The following is an 18,878-nucleotide window of genomic DNA, read 5'->3' on the forward strand; positions in this document are numbered from 1 at the left end:
ACTGCTGTAGCTAAATAGAGTAACAAAAATTCTTTTTGTTTAGTCTATTGGAGAGTATTAGAAATTTTTATGAGCCTATGTACAGGGTGTCGCAAATTCGAGGGTGACTATTGGAATCTCGGAAACCATAAGAGTTACAGGGTCGATTAAATAGAGGCAAAGTTGCGTAATTTGGAGCTTAATAAAATGATGTTTAAAAACATTTAAAATTTTAGATACTCTATAAAAAATCGAAAATTAACAAAATCGTTTTTACCTTCTACCGACTTTATTTAAAGAGACATCGAAAAACTAAAAACAGGAGTAATCGGATATGCAAGTGCGATACCTCATTTTAAAGACAATTAAAAATACTTTTTAAAAATGAGAAAATCCAATATGGTGCCTATAAGAAAAATTAAAGTTGATGATGATGATCGAAAAAAAAACGAAACGTTGGATTTTTTCTTACGTCATGTTGTAGAGCATTAAAAGTGTATATATCTCCGGAAGTATCTGGAATTTTAATTTTTTTTAAATGTCATTTTATTAAGCGAGATCCCAATGGTTAGCCTCGAATTTGGGACACCCTGTATTGTAAAATAAAGTATATCGAATATATTTTTTAAGTGATGGTTTGAGCCCTTAAGATTAATTTAAAAAACGTCTCAAATCACCTTAAATTTCGATTTGTTATCTTTGCTCTAAACTTTGCTCAAATCTGTAAAACTATCGAGTTGAAAAAATTTTCTGGACATATATTTATAGGCAATTAAATTCCTTACAAAAAACTTTTCTGTTTTCGAATAATAAGGCTTTAAGCATTGATATATTTTTTATTTTGGAATTTTGTAACTAATGAACAAATAAATATATAAAAGAGAATAATATAGATTTTCTATAAAAAATTTAATGCTGTACAAAAAAGGTTTCTTAAAGTTTGTACATAAAATCAATCTTTCAAGAGTTATTCACAAATTAAGACATAGTAAATATTTAACTTAAATAATAAATAACTTTTAAAAGAGTGGTTTCATGTAAAATTCTTAAGAGACCTTTTTTATAAAGGGTTAAATTTCCTTTAAGAATCTATATCGTTAATTTCGATATATTTATTTGTTCGCTAGTTACAAAATTCCAAAATATAAAAAGTGAATCTAAAAAATGTATCAATGTTTAAGTTTGATTATTCGTAAAAGGATCGTCTGGCGAAAATTTTCAAAGAGAATTTTATTTCCTATAAACGCGTGTGCAGATAAATTTTTTTACCTCGATTTTTTTGGTCAAGTCTAATGTACATGTTTTTTCTGATAATTTGTTTGACTTCAAAAAGGATTTCACTACTCGAATGTTGGGACATTCTGTATATGTTTTGCTAAAATATGACGTAATCAAAAAGTCTCTTGAGACTTGCTAGGCTAAAAATATCTGGTTGTGTATAGTGCTTGCTTGTTGTTATACAGGGTGGTCCTATACGAGCAAATTTTCTTGTTTTAACCGGAATATGATTTTTTTGATCATTTATTGCATTCTATGCAAAATTCTAAGTAATTACTGTCACACGTTATACTTTGGACTTGCGGTTTTCAATATATAAGCGGCTGAAAATTGCTTTTTTTTGACGCTGTTGTTAGGCAAAATAATCTGTCAGATGTCAGCACTTTTGACATAAAAAATTGACACTAAGTCAGCAGATGAAATAAATATACGTGCACAGTTAATTATTTTTAACTGTATCACCTTTAAAAGTTTTAAAAAATAGCAATTTAACTCAAAAACCACTTGACCAAAGTATACCATGTAAAAAATTGCACGTAGATTCAAAACTGTAATAACATACAGTAATTTGTCATTGTTTTTTTTTTATGATCACCCTGGTTTGCATTAAATATTTTTTCTTGTCGGTTTGGCTTTATTGGCATGTGCTTAATTAAAATATTTACAAACTTTAATTATGTAAATGCTTTATTGTTAGCTTTGCATGTTGTGTTTTGTTTGCTTTTTTTTGCATGCCAAAAAATGTAATTTTCCATATTACGGTACAATATAGATAAGACGACAAACAAGTGTATTATTGTAAGTTTTTAGTTTATTCCTTCCTCTGTAACTAAAATTGAAACAAAATATATCGATTTTCACGTTCACGTTTGTTTTCCTTTTTTTATTTGTTTCTTATTTCATACTTTTGCACGCCCTTTTTTTCTTGTTTTCAGGTCACCACCCATATGTATACTAGATGATCCCGATTCTCCTCCCTTATCACTTTATTTTTATTTCACACCCTTCGTTTTTGTCTTGCTTTTGTTTTACTAACCATTCCTCAACCCCTTCCTTACCAGTTAAAACATTAATAAAAGAAAACATGTTTTAAGAATGTTTGTTTTTATTTCATTTTTAATGTATAAGGTTTTTTTGTATTCGTGTTTGACGAGAGGCAACAATTTAATTTTTTGATTTAAATGATTTTTTTTTTCAAAATAAACTCCGAGCTGTTTTAAGTCATTTAAATGACACTTTTTTATGGAATGATCTGTATATTAAGGGTCCAATTGTTGGATATTTAAAATATAACAATTAAAAAATTAGACGTTTCAAAAATATCCATAGAGTGTCCCATATAAAAAATAAACCTGCATAATTTGTAAATTGTCTTTCTAGTGTTCTTAATTTTTTTATTTGGGCGGGGCACGCTATAGAAAACAATGCAATTAATTTTTTTTCAAAATTCTAAATGCTACGCCCATTTTTTTTTGGAAAAAAAATCAATAGAAAATTTTGAGCAAAGTGGATATTTTTTCGTAGATGCTTCAAATGAAATTACATTAAAAACCTCAGTACTCTATATAATACTTCTAGTAGGGAAACTATGAGGATATTTCCAGGTTTTTTTCATTATTTTTTATACAACATTGAATAATTAATGGAATTTTTAGATTCTGCATAATATTCTTATGCCTTACTTTGGCTCAATAATTTCCAAGATCAACAAATAAAACTCAACTCTTTTTTAACGTTTAAATACTCAAAAGTCAGTTGTATTCAACACAGAAAGAAATACTTTAACTTTTTTATCTTATTTTCTCAAACTCTTACCCATTTGAATAAATTTTAATATTCACAATAAACATGTCTATGTGTCAAACTTTTAAATGGCCATTTTCTATTAAATTTTGCACTAACACATAGTTGTTGAAAAGATGAAGAACAAAATTAAAACCGTTCCCCACTATATCAATTAGCTTTGACTCCATTAACTCTAAAATTTAAAAAAAAAGTTATTTTTAACTGCTAATATCTGGATAACTATTCTACTGATATAACAATATATGGGGCATTCCAGTTAAAATACTGCCTAAGCTTCTATTTTTGGTTATCAGTGTAAAGACACTGGTGATTTCATTCAGATTTTCGTAATTATAGTTTCCACCAAAAAATTTTTGCTCTCGTCAAACGTGTATCACCTTGAATATTTTTATTTTTTTAATAATTCGAGTAGAAAAAACTAATAAAAAAATACAAATATAAGTTTTAAAAAGACTGACATTTCCTTAACTGTTGCATGATTTCCTGCTCTATAATCACTTGCCTTCTATAATTTCTTCAATAAATTAAAAACTTACATACTGCACGTTGCGTCTATTTCTATCTATATGAGTACGTTAAGAAATATGGTATAAAATATTCAAGTTGAGGAAGAATGGAAAAATACTCCTTTATATAGGAAAATTCCATTATATTTTATACCATAGAATCTATACAAGGAGTTCTTTAAATACAGTATATAGTTGCCATTCACTTGTGAATCTATGAAAAGGACTCCCTCAGAGAACCACTGGAGCAGCATGCTTAAGTGCCATAACAAAATTCCAAAAAAAATGCATATTTCTGACAAGCATTCTTAAAAAAATACTCCGCATGCCACAATAACTCTAACCACCAGCCCCACATTCCAATTTTACCCCAAAACCCTATGGAGTCCAGGTCCAGGCGGTCAGGCGGTCCCCACCCAAGTGCAACCGCTCGGCAACGGTCAGTACCAAGCCGAGTTCGTTCCTAGAGTGGTCGGAGAACATCGCATTAATGTCTCCGTATGTGGAGTACCGACTGCCGGCAGCCCTTATGCCGCCAAAGTCTACGACGTTCAAGCGATCAAAGTCAAAGAGGCCGCCAGTGGAGTGGTGGGAAAAGCGGTGACATTCTTGGGTAAGTTTTCCAAATTTCACCTCTTGCTGCCTTAACAAGCCGTTTTATAGTTGAAACGAGCCAAGCGGGTCCCGGGAACCTTGAAGTGACGGTAAACGGAGGCTTGGTACCGACGTCAGCTCAAGCCCAAGGACCTCACACCTACGCCATCTCGTTCACACCGAGAGAGCCCACGGTACATTCCGTAGATCTTCGATTTAACGGCCAAGACGTCCCAGGCAGTCCGTTTAAATGCAACGTTGTACCAGCCGCCCGAATTATATCCCCGGAAACGTTGGATAAGGTCTCAGTTGGACGCGCTTGTACCTTCATAGTTGAAAGCCCCACACCACCCATCGTGGAAGTTCTAGGACCAGCCAGAAGATCCCTCCAGACCCAAGTGAATCCTCACCTCGGTGATACGGGAAACTTCGAAGTTTCCTTCACACCTCTGGACGTGGGAGATCATAGCGTGGAAGTCCGCCTTCCGACCGGACACATTGAGGGCAGCCCCTTCCTAGTCAAAGCCTACGATGCCAGCAGAGTGACCGTCACCGATATCATGGACGGTGTGGTGGGAAAACCGGTATCTTTTAGCATTAACGCTTCTCAAGCTGGTGCTGGAAACCTGGAAATAATCGTCGCGGTAGGAGGACGTAACGTGCCCAATTTCGTCCAGAGCGAAGGCAACGCCAGATTCAAAGTGAACTTCAAACCTACCGAAGCTGCCACTCATACGCTCAGCGTCCGGTTCAATGGCCAACCGGTACCTGGATCGCCGTTCAGCTGTAAAGTGAGTCCTGGCAATATCCAGCCGAGATTACCTGTTTCGGGATCCGGGGTGGAGCTTGCGGCAGTGGACACCCCGGCTGAAATTAAAATTGAAGGAGTGACAAGTGGGGAGCCGCAGGTCGTGGTGACCGCTCCAACGGGAAAGCTTATTCCAGTGAAAATATCTGGTATCGGGGACGTGTATACTGCCCAATTTGTTCCAGAAATGGTGGGGAGACATTCCGTGGCCATATTGATTAACGATCAGCACGTGATTGGGTCGCCGTTTAGCTGTAACGTGTATGACGTTAACAAGGTTAATGTCACTGGACTGCCTGGGAAGAAAAGCGGTGATGTTAGTAGAGTGATGAATGATTTAAGGTATATAGATAATTTAGAACTTAATAAGGTTCACCTAAAATTTCTGGATTATAGTGAACTTGGTCCAGCTGAAGTAGGCAAGCCGGTAACATTCAGTGTAGACGCTGCTCAGGCAGGCGAAGGCACCTTGGAGCTCGTGGTATCCACCCAGCACACAACGATCAAAGCAGAAGTGGTGGCTTGTGCTAGAGGTCTCTATGACGTCACCTTTGTGCCCTTAACTCCCGAAGATCATTTTGTGAATATCACTTTTAATGATATTGCTGTAGGAGGCAGTCCTTTTCATTGTCCAGTTGTAAGTAGCATGTCATTCAATCATACTCGAGCTAACCTTACCAAAAAATCCAGATTGAGACAACTCAGTACCTCCAAATCGGCACCACCGGCTACATGGACTTACCGTCAGAGAGTCATCGTCTGGAAATCAAAGATCCCAACAACCATAACGTAAAATACGTCGTAAAAGACTACAAGGCCCAATATGTTTTGACCCAAACTGGCACCTACCAGATCCACGTGTATAAAGGCCACGAAATATACTCGACTAGGACCATGCACGTCTTCGACACCACCAAGATCGACATAGTGAACGTTCCAGAAGCAACTTGCCATCGGCCAGCGGTTGTGGGGATCAATATGGCCAAAGTTGGTCCGGGACAACTGACCGCATCGGTCCGAGTGGCCAACAGAGATGTCGCCCATAGCGTAAGACAGAACCCGATGAATCCCAACATGTGGGAGATCGTTTTCCATCCCCTTATCGCTGCACCCCATAAGATAACGCTGTTTTACAACAACGTACCAAAGTTTGGAGTACTGGAGGTGCCAGTAAAAAGTCCCGGAAGTGAGCCGTGGGCTGGCGGAGCTGGACTTTACCAAGCCAGGGTTGGAAAAGTCACGTCGTTCCAAATAGACACCCTGGGTCGTTCGGCAAGGGAGTTCGATGTAGTCGTGAGCGGTCCCACGGGATCCGCGGTTCCTGTAAGGTGTTACCAAACGAAAACCGGGAAACTGCAAGCGGAATTTACCGCGAGGGACGTCGGAGCTCATAAGGTCGAGGTACTACATCAAGCTAAACAGATTAACGGAAGCCCCTTTACTTGCCAGGCCGCTGATCCAGATAATGTTCGGATCGTTGATATTCCGACGTCGCAAGGGAACGTGGGGGAGAAGATTGTCTTTAATGGTAAGTCAGTTCGAGAATGTAAGAAGAGCCCTAAATTGTTTTCCCATTAAAGTTCTTACCAAGAATGCCGGGATTGCTGACTTGGAAGTCCAAGCCACGAATCCGATCAATCAAACGTTGGCAGTCCAGGAAATGTCCCTGGGGGATAATTTGGTTCAGATTAGTTTCGTGCCTACGTCAGCTGGTCTGCATCAGGTCGCCGTCACTTATGGTATGCCTCAAAGTTAATTACTTAGGATCATTAAAGTAACTCCTTCGAATTCTTAGGTGGAGTTCCGGTTAAAGGGTCTCCACTAGCCCTAGGAGTGGGCCCGGTAGGGCCTACTCCGCCACCAAGAGCTGTTGGTAAAGGGTTAGAATTCGCCAAAGTAGGAGAAAAGGCTACTTTTACAGTCAGCAGCGTCATTCAACCAAGAGTGTCTATTGAAGCTGTCGAAGGGAACATCGAGGCTCACATCCAAAGTCCCAAGCCCGGAGAATACACCGTCACATATATTCCTAAATGGGTTGGAACGTACGATATAATTATAGGGATAGGACCCAATGATGTAAGAACCTTTTTTCATATTTCTTGTTAATCGAAATTATGAAGAACATTCGTTTTAGCTTCCCGGATCACCATTTAGGCCCAATGTAGTAGATCCCGAGGGAGTGAGGTTGATCGGGGGTTGGGATCAGTATTTGGATGAATCCGGAAGGCTTAAGCTGCCGGCCAAGTTGGCCTTTGATATTTCAAATGCCGGACCTGGTTCTCTCGAATGCCGGATCGATGGCAGAAGAGTAAATCCGGATAAAAATGGTACCCGTGTGAGGTTTGACTTGTCTGGTAAGTCATTGCCGAGTAGATTTCTGAAAGTCCAAGAGCATTTTCAAAGCTCGTTATCCTTTTAGGTGAAGGCTTGAACTCTGGAGAGCACGACTTTGAAATCAAATTCGCAAACTCTGTTCTACCAGATGCCCCAAGCAGCGCAGTCTCCTCTGGAGATCAAGTGGTACTGACTGGAAGAGGTTTGGCGGAAGCCAAGTGTTGTGAACCCTCCGTGTTCACCATCGATGGTTCTAAAGCCAGTGCAGGTAAAGAAAGGAAAGCAGTAATTCCTTCCTAAGCATAAATGTTTCATTTGTTTTATAGGAAACCCTGAGGTGACTCTGCATGCGGCCGACACTAACATTCCAGTGCCAGTAATGATCAGTTTGGCGGGTGAAAAAATTTGGAGAGCCACCTACACCGTTAATACACCTGGAAATTATCTGTTATCGGTATTATGGACTGGAAGGCCTGTTAAAGGTTGTCCACTTATGGTGGAGGCAAAGGGAGGTGCAGATGCCTCTAAGGTACTAAAGAAATTTATATTTGATATCGTAGAAATTGCCTAGCAATTTTTATTGTTTAAGTTTGGCTTACGTCAGTGTAGGCTCTTGATGGGTTCAGGTCAAGTTTCTTGGTTGATAACTCTTGATCCGCTGAAGATAGAATAATGAAATAAACAGCTTCCTCGATGTTTGGTACAGAATTGTACAAAATGAGTTTCAGAGGCATTAAGAATGCACAAATGTAGTCTCTTACTCTTTCTCTCTCAGATAATCAAGTCTACACAACTGCCTGAAATAACTAAAAATATTCTTTTAGGCAAATCAATTGAGCTAAACCTTTTTACGTTTTCTCTCTTTCTCTCTCTCATATGGTTAAATTCACTGAAATGCCTGAAAAAAATAGAAAATTTTTACAGGCCGTTAAGTTAGAGTTTCTTCTATCTGTCTTCCTCTCTTAGAGTATTGCATTCAGGTGCCTGAAATAGTAAAAGAAATTCTCAGGTAGTTAAGTTGAAAATGATTACTCTTTTCTTTCTCTCTCTCTCTGTTGTGTGGTCTAATGCACTCAATTACCTAGAATTCAAAAAAGACATTCTTCCATATAAATCAATTGAGTTAAACTCTCTTTCGTTTTCTCTCTTTCTCTCTCTCTCATATGGTTAAATTCACTGAAATGCCTGAAAAAAAATAAGAAATTCTTACAGGCCGTTAAGTTGGAGTTTCTTCTATCTCTCTTCCTCTCTTAGAGTATTGCACTCAAGTGCCTGGAATAGTAAAAAAAATTCTTCCAGGCAATTGAGTTGTACTCTTTTACTCTCTTTTTGTCTCTCCTCTTCTTAGAGGATTAAAGGCACTCAAGTGCTTGGAATAGTAAAAGAAATTCTTAGGTAGTTAAGTTAAAAATTATTACTTTTTTCTTTCTCTCTCTCTCTCTCTCTGCCGTGTGGTCTAATGCACTCAATTACCTAGAATTCAAAAAAGAAATATTCTTCCAGGTAAATCAATTGAGTTAAACTCTCTTACGTTTTCTCTCTTTCTCTCTCTCATATGGTTAAATTCACTAAAATGCATGAAAAAAATAGGGAATTCTTACAGGCCGTTAAGTTAGAGTTTCTTCTATCTCTCTTTCTCTCTTTGAGTATTGCATTCAAGTGCCTGGAACAGTAAAAAAAAATCTCCCAGGCAATTAAGTTGTACTCTTTTACTCTCTTTCTGTCTCTTCTCTTCTTAGAGGATTAAAGGCACTCAAGTGCCTGGAATAGTAAAAGAAATTCTCAGGCAGTTAAGTTGAAAATTATTACTTTTTTCTTTCTCTCTCTCTCTCTCTGCCGTGTGGTCTAATGCACTCAATTACCTAGAATTCAAAAAAGAAATATTCTTCCAGGTAAATCAATTGAGTTAAACTCTCTTTCGTTTTCTCTCTTTCTCTCTCTCTCATATGGTTAAATTCACTGAAATGCCTGAAAAAAAATAAGAAATTCTTACAGGCCGTTAAGTTAGAGTTTCTTCTATCTCTCTTCCTCTCTTAGAGTATTGCACTCAAGTGCCTGGAATAGTAAAAAAAATCTTCCAGGCAATTAAGTTGTACTCTTTTACTCTCTTTCTGTCTCTCCCTTAGAGGATTAAAGGCACTCAAGTGCCTGGAATAGTAAAAGAAATTCTCAGGCAGTTAAGTTGAAAATTAGTACTTTTTTCTTTCTCTCTCTTTTTCTGCCGTGTGGTCTAATGCACTCAATTACCTAGAATTCAAAAAAGAAATATTCTTCCAGGCAAATCAATTGAGTTAAACTCTCTTACGTTTTCTCTCTTTCTCTCTCTCATATGGTTAAATTCACTGAAATTCCTGAAAAAAATAGGAAATTCTTACAGGCCGCTAAGTTGGAGTTTCTTCTATCTCTCTTCCTCTCTTAGAGTATTGCACTCAAGTGCCTGGAATAGTAAAAAAAAATCTTCCAAGCAATTGAGTTGTACTCTTTTACTCTCTCTTGCTCTCCTCCTCTTAGAGGATTAAATGCACTTAAATTCCTAAAATTGAATTCTTCCAGGTAATTAAGTTTTACTCTCTTACTCTCTATCTCTCTCTCAGATGATTAAATGTATTCAGCTGCCTGGAATAAAAAACAAGATTCTTCCAGGCAAATGAGTTGTAATCGTTTATTCTTTCTCTCTCTGAAATAATGAAATGCACTTAAATGCCTGAAAAATAATTTTTATAGATAGTTCACTTGCAGTTTACTTTCTCTCTCTTCCTCTCTTAGAGGGTTAAATGCACCCAAGTGCCTGGAATAGTAAAAGAAATCCTCTCTCTGTCTCTCTATCGGGTGGTCTAATACCCTCAAACTGCGTTAAATTATTTTCTCTTTTTGTCATATGATTTAAGAAGTGGAATAATTCTAATAAGTGGTAAAAAATTTGAAGTGGAGTGAATAGTGATTGCGGAAGATGTTTTCTAAAGGGAAATCTTTTTCTCTGTAAATCAACTGCTACTTTTAGGCCTAACCTCAGTCCCATTTCACTTATAATGCAAGCCCACAAGCCAAATGCTTTAAATGAGCCGATGATGCTACTTTAATGTCTTTGAATAAATGCCTGGAATAGTTTTTTAATTATTACGAATGAATGATACATTTTTCAGAAGTAAAATTTATCAAAATCTTCTAAAACCAGTTTAAGCACAGAATTGCTCAAAAACATCTTTCAGGTCCTATGCTCAGGTGAAGGTCTAAGACAAGGCGTGGTGGGTCGCGAAATCCGCTCCTGGATAGACACGAGAAGGGCCGGTCCTGGAGAACTTACCGCCCACTGTACCGGTCCAAGGAAAGTCGCTTACTGCGAACTGTACGACCATGGAGACGCCACGTTTACCCTTAACGTAAAACCCCAAGAGCCCGGCAGACATCAGCTTACCATTAAATATGCCGGACAGCACGTTCAAGGATCTCCGTTCATCTTAAGGGTAGCGGGAGCACCCGATGCCAGCAAAGTAAGCTTTAACTCAAAATAGAAATGGAAATGTGCAAAATATAGTTTTTAGGTTAGGGTTTATGGGCCGGGCATAGAGCATGGGGTCTTGGCGACTTTCCAGTCAAGGTTTATTTGTGACACCAGAGGTGCGGGGGCGGGACAGTTGACCGTTAGAGTGAGAGGCCCTAAGGGGGCCTTCAGGGTGGAGATGCAACGGGAAAGTCAAAAGGATCGGACCATATTGTGCAAAGTATTGTTGCTTCTGTTATGTTAACGAATCGATAGTAAAGTTGTGATTTTTCAGTATGATCCAACGGAACCTGGTGATTATCGGGTCGAAGTTAAATGGGCGGGTGAGTTGGTACCCGGGTCGCCCTTCCACGTGATGATTTTTGACACCCAGGAGGAGCTTAGGAGGTATATCGCCTCCCTGTAGAGTAGCAATCGGTTTTTAACTTAGTTGAATTTTTAAATGGAGTTTAGTACAAACTGTTATAGTTAAAAAAAAATATTTATACAGGGTGGAGCATGCATAAGGGATTTTTTATGAAGGCTTAGAATGAGTGAAGAATTTTTTTTCGAGAGCAAAGTGCCACTAATAGTTTGCTCCGTTTTGGTTCACTCTGTATTTCATCGAAACGAAAATCTTTATTTAAAATTATTTTTTTAATTGTTTAATATAGTTTGTTATATTATTATTTATTAAAAGAAAATGAAATAGAAGAAAAATACAAGTACTGAAATTGGTCATATTATAGGCATCTATATTTACGCTAATATTAATGAAGGATAACGAGATTATTTTAAATTGTATATTTTAGTCTTTTAATAAAAATCCTGTTGTTTTTTAACAAAATATTAGTTTTATTTTTTAACCTTAAAGAAAATTTGGTGTTCCGGTATGATGGTAGAAGAAAATGTTAAAATTTATTAGGGAACATCCCAAGAAAAGCTATAAAATTGACATTCTTGGAATAAATTAAATATTCCCATGGTAACAGCAGGGTTACTTCAAGATTTTGTAGATTTGGGTTTTTTGGTGCAAATAAATGCAAAATAGGATTTTTGACTAAAAAAACTGTAAAATGATTTTTTAAAGGTTTCATATTTTAGATTTTTTTTTAGGTTTTTGTAGAAAATCAATAAATTATGAATATTATTTTAATACATGATAGATAATTATGAATTTAAACAAAATCACAACAATTTTATTTTTTTTATTGGTATTAAATTTTATTTAATTTTTCCGTCATTTAGTACTAATTAATTAATTATTATGTTTCCTTGATTTCTTCTTTAAAAAATTGATAATTTGATTTTTTTGCAATATTTAAACATATTTTTTAAAGAAATACTTTTTCAATCTAATTTTTGTTAGATTGAACTAAGTACTCAAACTGACTCAGATTTTTTTGAAAAACATGGTTCACCTGAAGGATATCACATTAGGCTCAAATGGAAAAAATTCCTGAAATACTTAAACTTAAGTACAACAGGGCTAGTTTCCTCTGAAACCACAGTTTAGAATCGCTCAAATTCCTTCAGACTCAAAATACAGCTTTTAAGCTCGCTTTACTAAAAGAAACTCAAATATACTTAAAAAATAATTTTTTGTACTCAACATTTCTATAAAATACCATCAAAAGAACTTTTGAAAAATGACCCTATCTGTAAAGTCCAAATTTAGTCAGACATCTTTTTAAGCTCACATTCGTTGAAAAACACTTCGAACCATAAAACTATCCATTCAAAGCTACAAGATTTTAATTTTACTCAAAAGGTCCAGTAAGGAAATACTCAGTAGGACTGAAACTGGAAAAAATTTTGCCAGACCCTCAAAAATGACTCAGAATCCAGGAATAAGACTCCTAAAGTAACTGGAGTTCATGAAAAAAAACTTCAAATGTTCTAAGAATGATCAATTTAGAAAAAACTAAAGATAATTTCTCAGTATTCTCAAATAAAGTGAAGAGAATAGTCAAATAGCGACAAATAGATAGTTTCTTTAATTTATTTTTTTTCCTATTTATATAAGTTTACTTAAAAGTTTTAAATATGTAGGCTTTTAATTTTTTTAAACCTTAATAAAATATCTAATTTTTTATTTAAATAATTTATTATTTGTTACACTTTGTAATTCTTCGATTTTTACTTAAATCAAAACTGAAAAAATTATTGACTACGATTTTTATTAAAAATGAATCAATTTTTCTAGGAATTTTTCTTATTTTACCAAATTTTTATATTCTCAAGTTTGTAGAAGTGTATTTTATACTCACTTACTATAACAATTTTTTTTATTTAATTTTTCTATGCAACTGGAACACTAGAAATTCATTTATTTGTCCAGGCACTAGTTATTTTATTTAACAAGCTTATTTCTCGTGGCTTGTCAGATAAAAGAACTCGTGGCTGGACAAATAAATGGATTTCCAGTGTTTCAGTGCCAATTTTAGTTTTTTTTGGCTATTCCAGATAGCTATCTAAATATTTCTCACTATTAACAGTATTTTTTTTTCTTTTTTCTAGTAGTTTAGTTAAGTAGAAGCAATTTCTTTTTTTTTTCTTGAAGGTCCAAGACTGTTTTATTTAGGCAAGACTTCCTAAATTCCTGTTTTATTTAGGCAATAATCCTAAAATTGGAAAAACTATTGACTCCATAAAAGTTGTTATCAAATAATAGAAGAATACATATAGTTTTTTTTTAATTTAATTTCCCAGGAACTCAAACACTGGAAATTTATTTTATTGGTCCAAGCAGTTGAATGCAGTTGGTATTTAACGAGTAATTTTCTTAAATTTGAATTTTCTTTACTTTTCCAGGTAGTTTTCCAAATATTTCTTACAATTTTTTTTCTTTTTTAACCGGTTCAAATAGATTTTTATTATTAGAAATCATTGAATTTAAATCTGGATTATTCAGGGCTTACCTGTAATTTTCTTAAATAGCATTTTTTTGTCAGGCAATTATTTTCTGGAAAAAAGCCGTTTTTCATTAACCCTACTCTTACCCCCCCACCCACCCCACACCACTTACCAGTAAGAATTTTTTTTTTACAATAATTTTTTTTCCCAAAATAATAAGCATGAATAAAAGCTGGTTTCATAGTTAATATCCAATCTAATAATACACTTTGTTTATGTAAATTTGAGATAATTATATATATGTATATTAATAAATATTTAATACAAAAACAGTGCTATTAGAATACATATTATGGACGAAAAACAGTGATTTTTCAAAGGAATTTTTTACTGGGCGTATGTTTGGGGTGGGTGGGGGGGGTAAGGGTTGTTTTGAAGAAAAACAATGTTTCTGCAGAAAATATATATGCAATATTTAATTTAATAACATTGTTTATTTAAATTTAATATAATTTTATATGTAAATATTTAGTATAAAACAGCGTCATAGCCCGAAAAGGTATCTAATTATACCCGGAAAACAGTTTTTGTTCCCATCCTCTTCTAATTTTCAGATTGATAGGAATATATAAATAATAATTGGTTTTTACCACCTTTTTCTATATCATCGTTTCATTTTCTAAATAGGGTCTGAATTTTCCGAACTGAAACTGTATTTTCCAGCCATAAAGTATTTATTTTCAATATCATCGTTTCGTTGTCTAAATAGTGCTTGGATCGCCTGAAAATGGTGTCTTTCTCCTGTAATATATCCAATTATACCCAAAAAACATCATTTTATTCCTATCTTTTTCCAATTTTTAATTTCTGAAGTCTTAATTGCACGAAAATCCTAATAATTCCCGGATTTCTTATTGCCAACTGGTAATTTTGCAGCCTGGATAGCAAGTATATTTTTTAATAAAATAAATTTGGTTTTCAGGCTAAAAAAAATATTGTTTTTTTGGCAAGACTGTTGAAATTCCTGGAATTATTACACCTTATTCCATTTCAACAGTGTTGCAAAAAAATATATTTTTCTTAGCCTGAAAACCAAGTTTATTCCATTAAAAAATTTATTGCTGTTTATTCCATATAAAATTTTTTTTTTTGACAACACTGTTGAAATGTCTGGAATAATTGATTATTGCCTGGCATCCGAAAATAACAGTAAGGAAATATTCATTTCTGTACTGTAAGGAAATGTTATTTCCATACAGTAAACTTTACAACATAAATGCGAACAGGATTTTTCCTAAACAATTTTATTTTTAAAACTTTCAGCACAAACAAGGTTAACATTATATTTTAAAATTATTACTTATTATTTGTTATATTTACTGTTATTTGACAATTAGTACAAGTATTGAAAACTGGAAGAACTTGGGAACTAATAGCATTATTTTGTTGAATATGTTCCAAACTAATAATTTTATTTGTATGACAATAACTATTACTATAAATGATCTTGATGTATTGGTTTTTGAATCCGGTATGGTAACTAAAAGTTTAGATAGTAGGTCTTGTATATCTTGTACAGTGGTTTTAACCAGCTCGTCCATTCTGCAAGCTCCGGAAATTCCAAATATTACAGCTACCTACAACAATAAATAAGCATATAAATAATCCAAATATAATTTGAAGTTTTGTAAGTTACCTTAATCATTAAATATTCCTTATCTGGAGCTTCCTGAATAAATTTGTTTATTTCTTCTTTAGTTAAAAATCTTGGATTTTTTTGGCTTATAGGCATGTGCTTGCCGTTTCAGGAATGCCCGAAGTTTTGAATATTTAGATATATCCACATCATGTCTAATTGCAAGGGTTGCCTTCAGCATTGAATAATTGGCCCATAAAGTTGAAGATTTTATCTTGGAACCAAACTCCAAGAAGTATGCCATTACAACATTTTCCGAGAAAGAAGTTACATTTTTATTCGTACGGTAGTTCATGAAGCGGTTGTATGCATAGTTATACTTATTTCTAGATTTTACTGGTAACAATTCCAATGATGCAGCATTCACTGCCTCCGTGAGTTCTGGGGGGGTTCCAGAAATGGTCATCATCACTCATCATTTTACACGTTACTTTGGCTTTTTAAAACGTTAAAAAATCAACACTTTGGAAAGACGCCACAAATAAACTTTTCACTCGTCAAGTTTGACAATTTAAAATTATGTACTTCGTTTCCGTAGTTACGAAACAATGTTTCATGGCTTCTTTTATTTAAGGGAAAAATAATAATATTGATTTGAAATTTTTAACATGATTAGTAATAATTTATCGTAATTTTAATGATTCCCGATTTTCGGAAAAATAGTATGTAGACCTCGTAGGAAAAGCCACATTCTCGGACTACGTATTGCCAGGCAATTTTTACGATCGCCCGGGAATGTTAGGCTTTTCCTGCTAGGTATACAATATACTATTATTCCATTAAAAAATATATTGCTGTTTATTTCATATAAAAAACAATTTTTTTTGACAACACTGTTGAAATGCCTGGAATAAGGGAATAATTCCAGGCATTTCAACAGTGTTGCCAAAAAAAATTATTTTTCTTTGCCTAAAAACCAAGTTTATTCCAGACTTTTCATTAAAAAATAAGCTCGAAAAAAATAGTATTCAATTAGTTCAATTTCGTTTTTTTCTACTAGAGGTGTCTGAGGATATTAATCTTGAAATGGTCTCTTATATCTTTCTTACGCATAATATAAAAAATTAATGAGAATATTCTTTGGAAATGTTGAATAGGGTTTTGGCATTAATTTTGGAAATATCAACCTTTGGAAGGTGGGTGAAGGGAAATGCTCCCTTCTAATTCCAAAATTTCGAAAACCAATTGAGGTATTATCATTCAACAAAAAGTAGATTATTTTGGACAACATTCCCTAAAAATTTCGTAAAGAGCTTAAAAAATACAATTTTTGAAAATATCGACATTTTGGAAGACATTCATCATTTTATTCCATTCTTCTAAATTCAAGAGACTATTTTTTCAGTACTAATTTAAACACAACTAAAAAGTGATTTCTTGCGTGGAAAGAAAATAGCCAATTTTGTTCCAGACTGTGCGGATTTTTTCCAGTTAAAAAAAAATCTTTATTATCCATTCAGGTCCTGTTTCCAGGATTGTCAGAACGTGACTTTTATAAACCTGTAAGCTAAATTGTCACTTAATTCTAGATTTTCCGACGGTAGTTCCTTCTGTTTCAATTCTGAATATTCATTGGACTTGGATCCAGATTATTCCAGGCTTCCGAATAGCGTTGCCAAGAGACCAAATTAATTGATTTTCCTGTCAAGTTCAATTTGAGGCCAATAACAAATTAACCTCTTGAAAAGTCCAGTAATTCCAAAAAGTGATTTCGCTCCTCAAATCATAACAAAATTTGCATATATAGTCACTGCAATGTTTAAGTAATTAATTTCGATCAATATTCAAAAAAAACGTAGTATTCCTAATTGAGTGCACCACGTTAAATATTGTGAGTTCTAAAAGATAAATAAAAAATATTGGCTCACCGAGTTCAGGTGGAAAAATGTAGTAGGTAAAGTCCAGTGCAACGATATATTAGAATGGTCACCCGTCAAAACACCAGCATTCCACCTGCCAAACAATGTCATCCACCTTCTATTTACATTGTTTGGCAGGTGGAATGCTGGTGTTTTGACGGGTGACCATTCTAATATATCGTTGCACTGGACTTTATATTTTATTGTCGCACCTATGTCAATTATATTAACAGTTCTTATTTCTAAAGCTATAGATGGCGATGCATTTAGGTCCTGTGACATCCTGAAAATATTTATCCTTTGGCTTTTGAAACGCTATACATTTAACAGAGTGTTTGAAGACATCATTAGGAAATGCAAAACATTTATCACTCCTAAGGTATTATAGGCCCGTTCTGCCTAATGTGTGCCTATTCAATATTCAAGAACAAGTACGTCGACGATTTCTCCAAAAGCCTGTCGGCTAACGACGTACCCCGTTTCAACTTAAAATGTGGCGAAGAATAACTAGGAGCGCATGCCCGGCACGGACTCGTTTCTTCGGCATTTTAACGTCCTTGTCTTCTCTTATGTGTGTCTCGAAGAAATTTCTAGGTCATGAAACAAGGCCGGCAATTTCTCCGGTTTGTAGCAGGATTCTGACGCCTACTATGCCGACTACGGCGATTTTATTGAAAATCTACCAGCTTAAACCAACTAAATTATATCGGTCGGACACCAAGACAGAACAGTAATATTAATGGTCTCAGATGGATTTCTGGGTTTGACAGATGTGAAGCCAGTGCTTGAAACAAAGTGTATTAATGGAATTTCATCAAGTTATTGGAATTGTCACACTGCTGTTTACTAGTCATAATAATTTAATATAATATGATTTTTCAGAAACAGGAAATTTAGGAAGAAATTCGTGTAACACCCGATACTGAATATGCGAGCTGAACATTAATGGGTCCAATGGAATAATATGCTAGTAACAACAGTAGAACAGAGGAAATTATGGCGTTTATAAGAAGTAATATTTGCATGTTGATAGTTTTGTTTGGCTACTATTTATTGAAATGTCTATGTATGGTGTAAAGCACTTAAAGAAGAAGATGCTAAATTAATGGATTTTTTAATGAATATCTAGATGAAGCTATTAGAAGCTCAGGAATAAAAAAACAATGAAATTTTTGTTGGTGCAGTCAGTAGGATACCAGGAAATATCCGGAATAAAGCAATAAAATAACCTTTAAGACATAAAAATTGATTTGTAAGGTCTGAAAGAAACAAGAAATTATTCTTTCGGAGTAAAATCTAAAGTGAAAGAAGATAAAATTCCAAGGAATTTGTATACGTTTGTTGGAGCATTCTGTAGGATAACTGGAAATATCCGGATAAAACGTTGACATTCTTCAAGGCATAAAAATGGATTTGTAGTGCCTGGAAGAAACAAGAAATCATTCTTCCAGGCAATTAAGAAAAATCTGAAATAAAAAAAATTTAAGTCTGAGGAATTTGTGTGAGCTCATTGAAGCAGTCTGTAGGATAACTGGAAATATCCGGAATAAAGCATTGACAGTCTTCAAGGCATACAAGTAGATTTGTAGTGCCTGGAAGAAACAAGAAATTATGCTTCCAGACAGTTAGATAAATCTGGAATAAAACAGAACAAAATATTTGAAGGAATTTGCATAGGTTT

The 18,878-nt window shown here is 34.6% G+C and overlaps 1 protein-coding gene across 4 annotated transcripts in view; it reads left to right on the forward strand.

Annotated features, from left to right (window-relative positions):
• Nucleotides 1-11,633, forward strand: part of LOC126743531 (filamin-C) — a 43,648-nt gene extending 32,015 nt beyond the window's left edge. For 2 of the 4 annotated variants that reach the window (XM_050450655.1, XM_050450656.1), the window contains 12 exons: nucleotides 3,961-4,182; nucleotides 4,233-5,313; nucleotides 5,368-5,608; nucleotides 5,662-6,499; nucleotides 6,552-6,710; nucleotides 6,767-7,047; nucleotides 7,106-7,325; nucleotides 7,391-7,573; nucleotides 7,632-7,834; nucleotides 10,515-10,796; nucleotides 10,848-11,027; nucleotides 11,082-11,633. In XM_050450655.1, the coding sequence (XP_050306612.1) occupies nucleotides 3,961-4,182; nucleotides 4,233-5,313; nucleotides 5,368-5,608; nucleotides 5,662-6,499; nucleotides 6,552-6,710; nucleotides 6,767-7,047; nucleotides 7,106-7,325; nucleotides 7,391-7,573; nucleotides 7,632-7,834; nucleotides 10,515-10,796; nucleotides 10,848-11,027; nucleotides 11,082-11,213 (4,022 nt within the window). In that variant the 3' untranslated portion in view covers nucleotides 11,214-11,633. Of the gene's footprint in view, nucleotides 1-2,192; nucleotides 4,183-4,232; nucleotides 5,609-5,661; nucleotides 6,500-6,551; nucleotides 6,711-6,766; nucleotides 7,048-7,105; nucleotides 7,326-7,390; nucleotides 7,574-7,631; nucleotides 7,835-10,514; nucleotides 10,797-10,847; nucleotides 11,028-11,081 lie in introns of those variants that run through there. The other 2 variants (XM_050450654.1, XM_050450657.1) reach the window with 2 other exon arrangements.
• Nucleotides 11,634-18,878: the final 7,245 nt, after the last annotated feature.

Source organism: Anthonomus grandis, chromosome 13 (assembly GCF_022605725.1).
Source record: "Anthonomus grandis grandis chromosome 13, icAntGran1.3, whole genome shotgun sequence".
Lineage (NCBI taxonomy): Eukaryota > Metazoa > Arthropoda > Insecta > Coleoptera > Curculionidae > Anthonomus > Anthonomus grandis.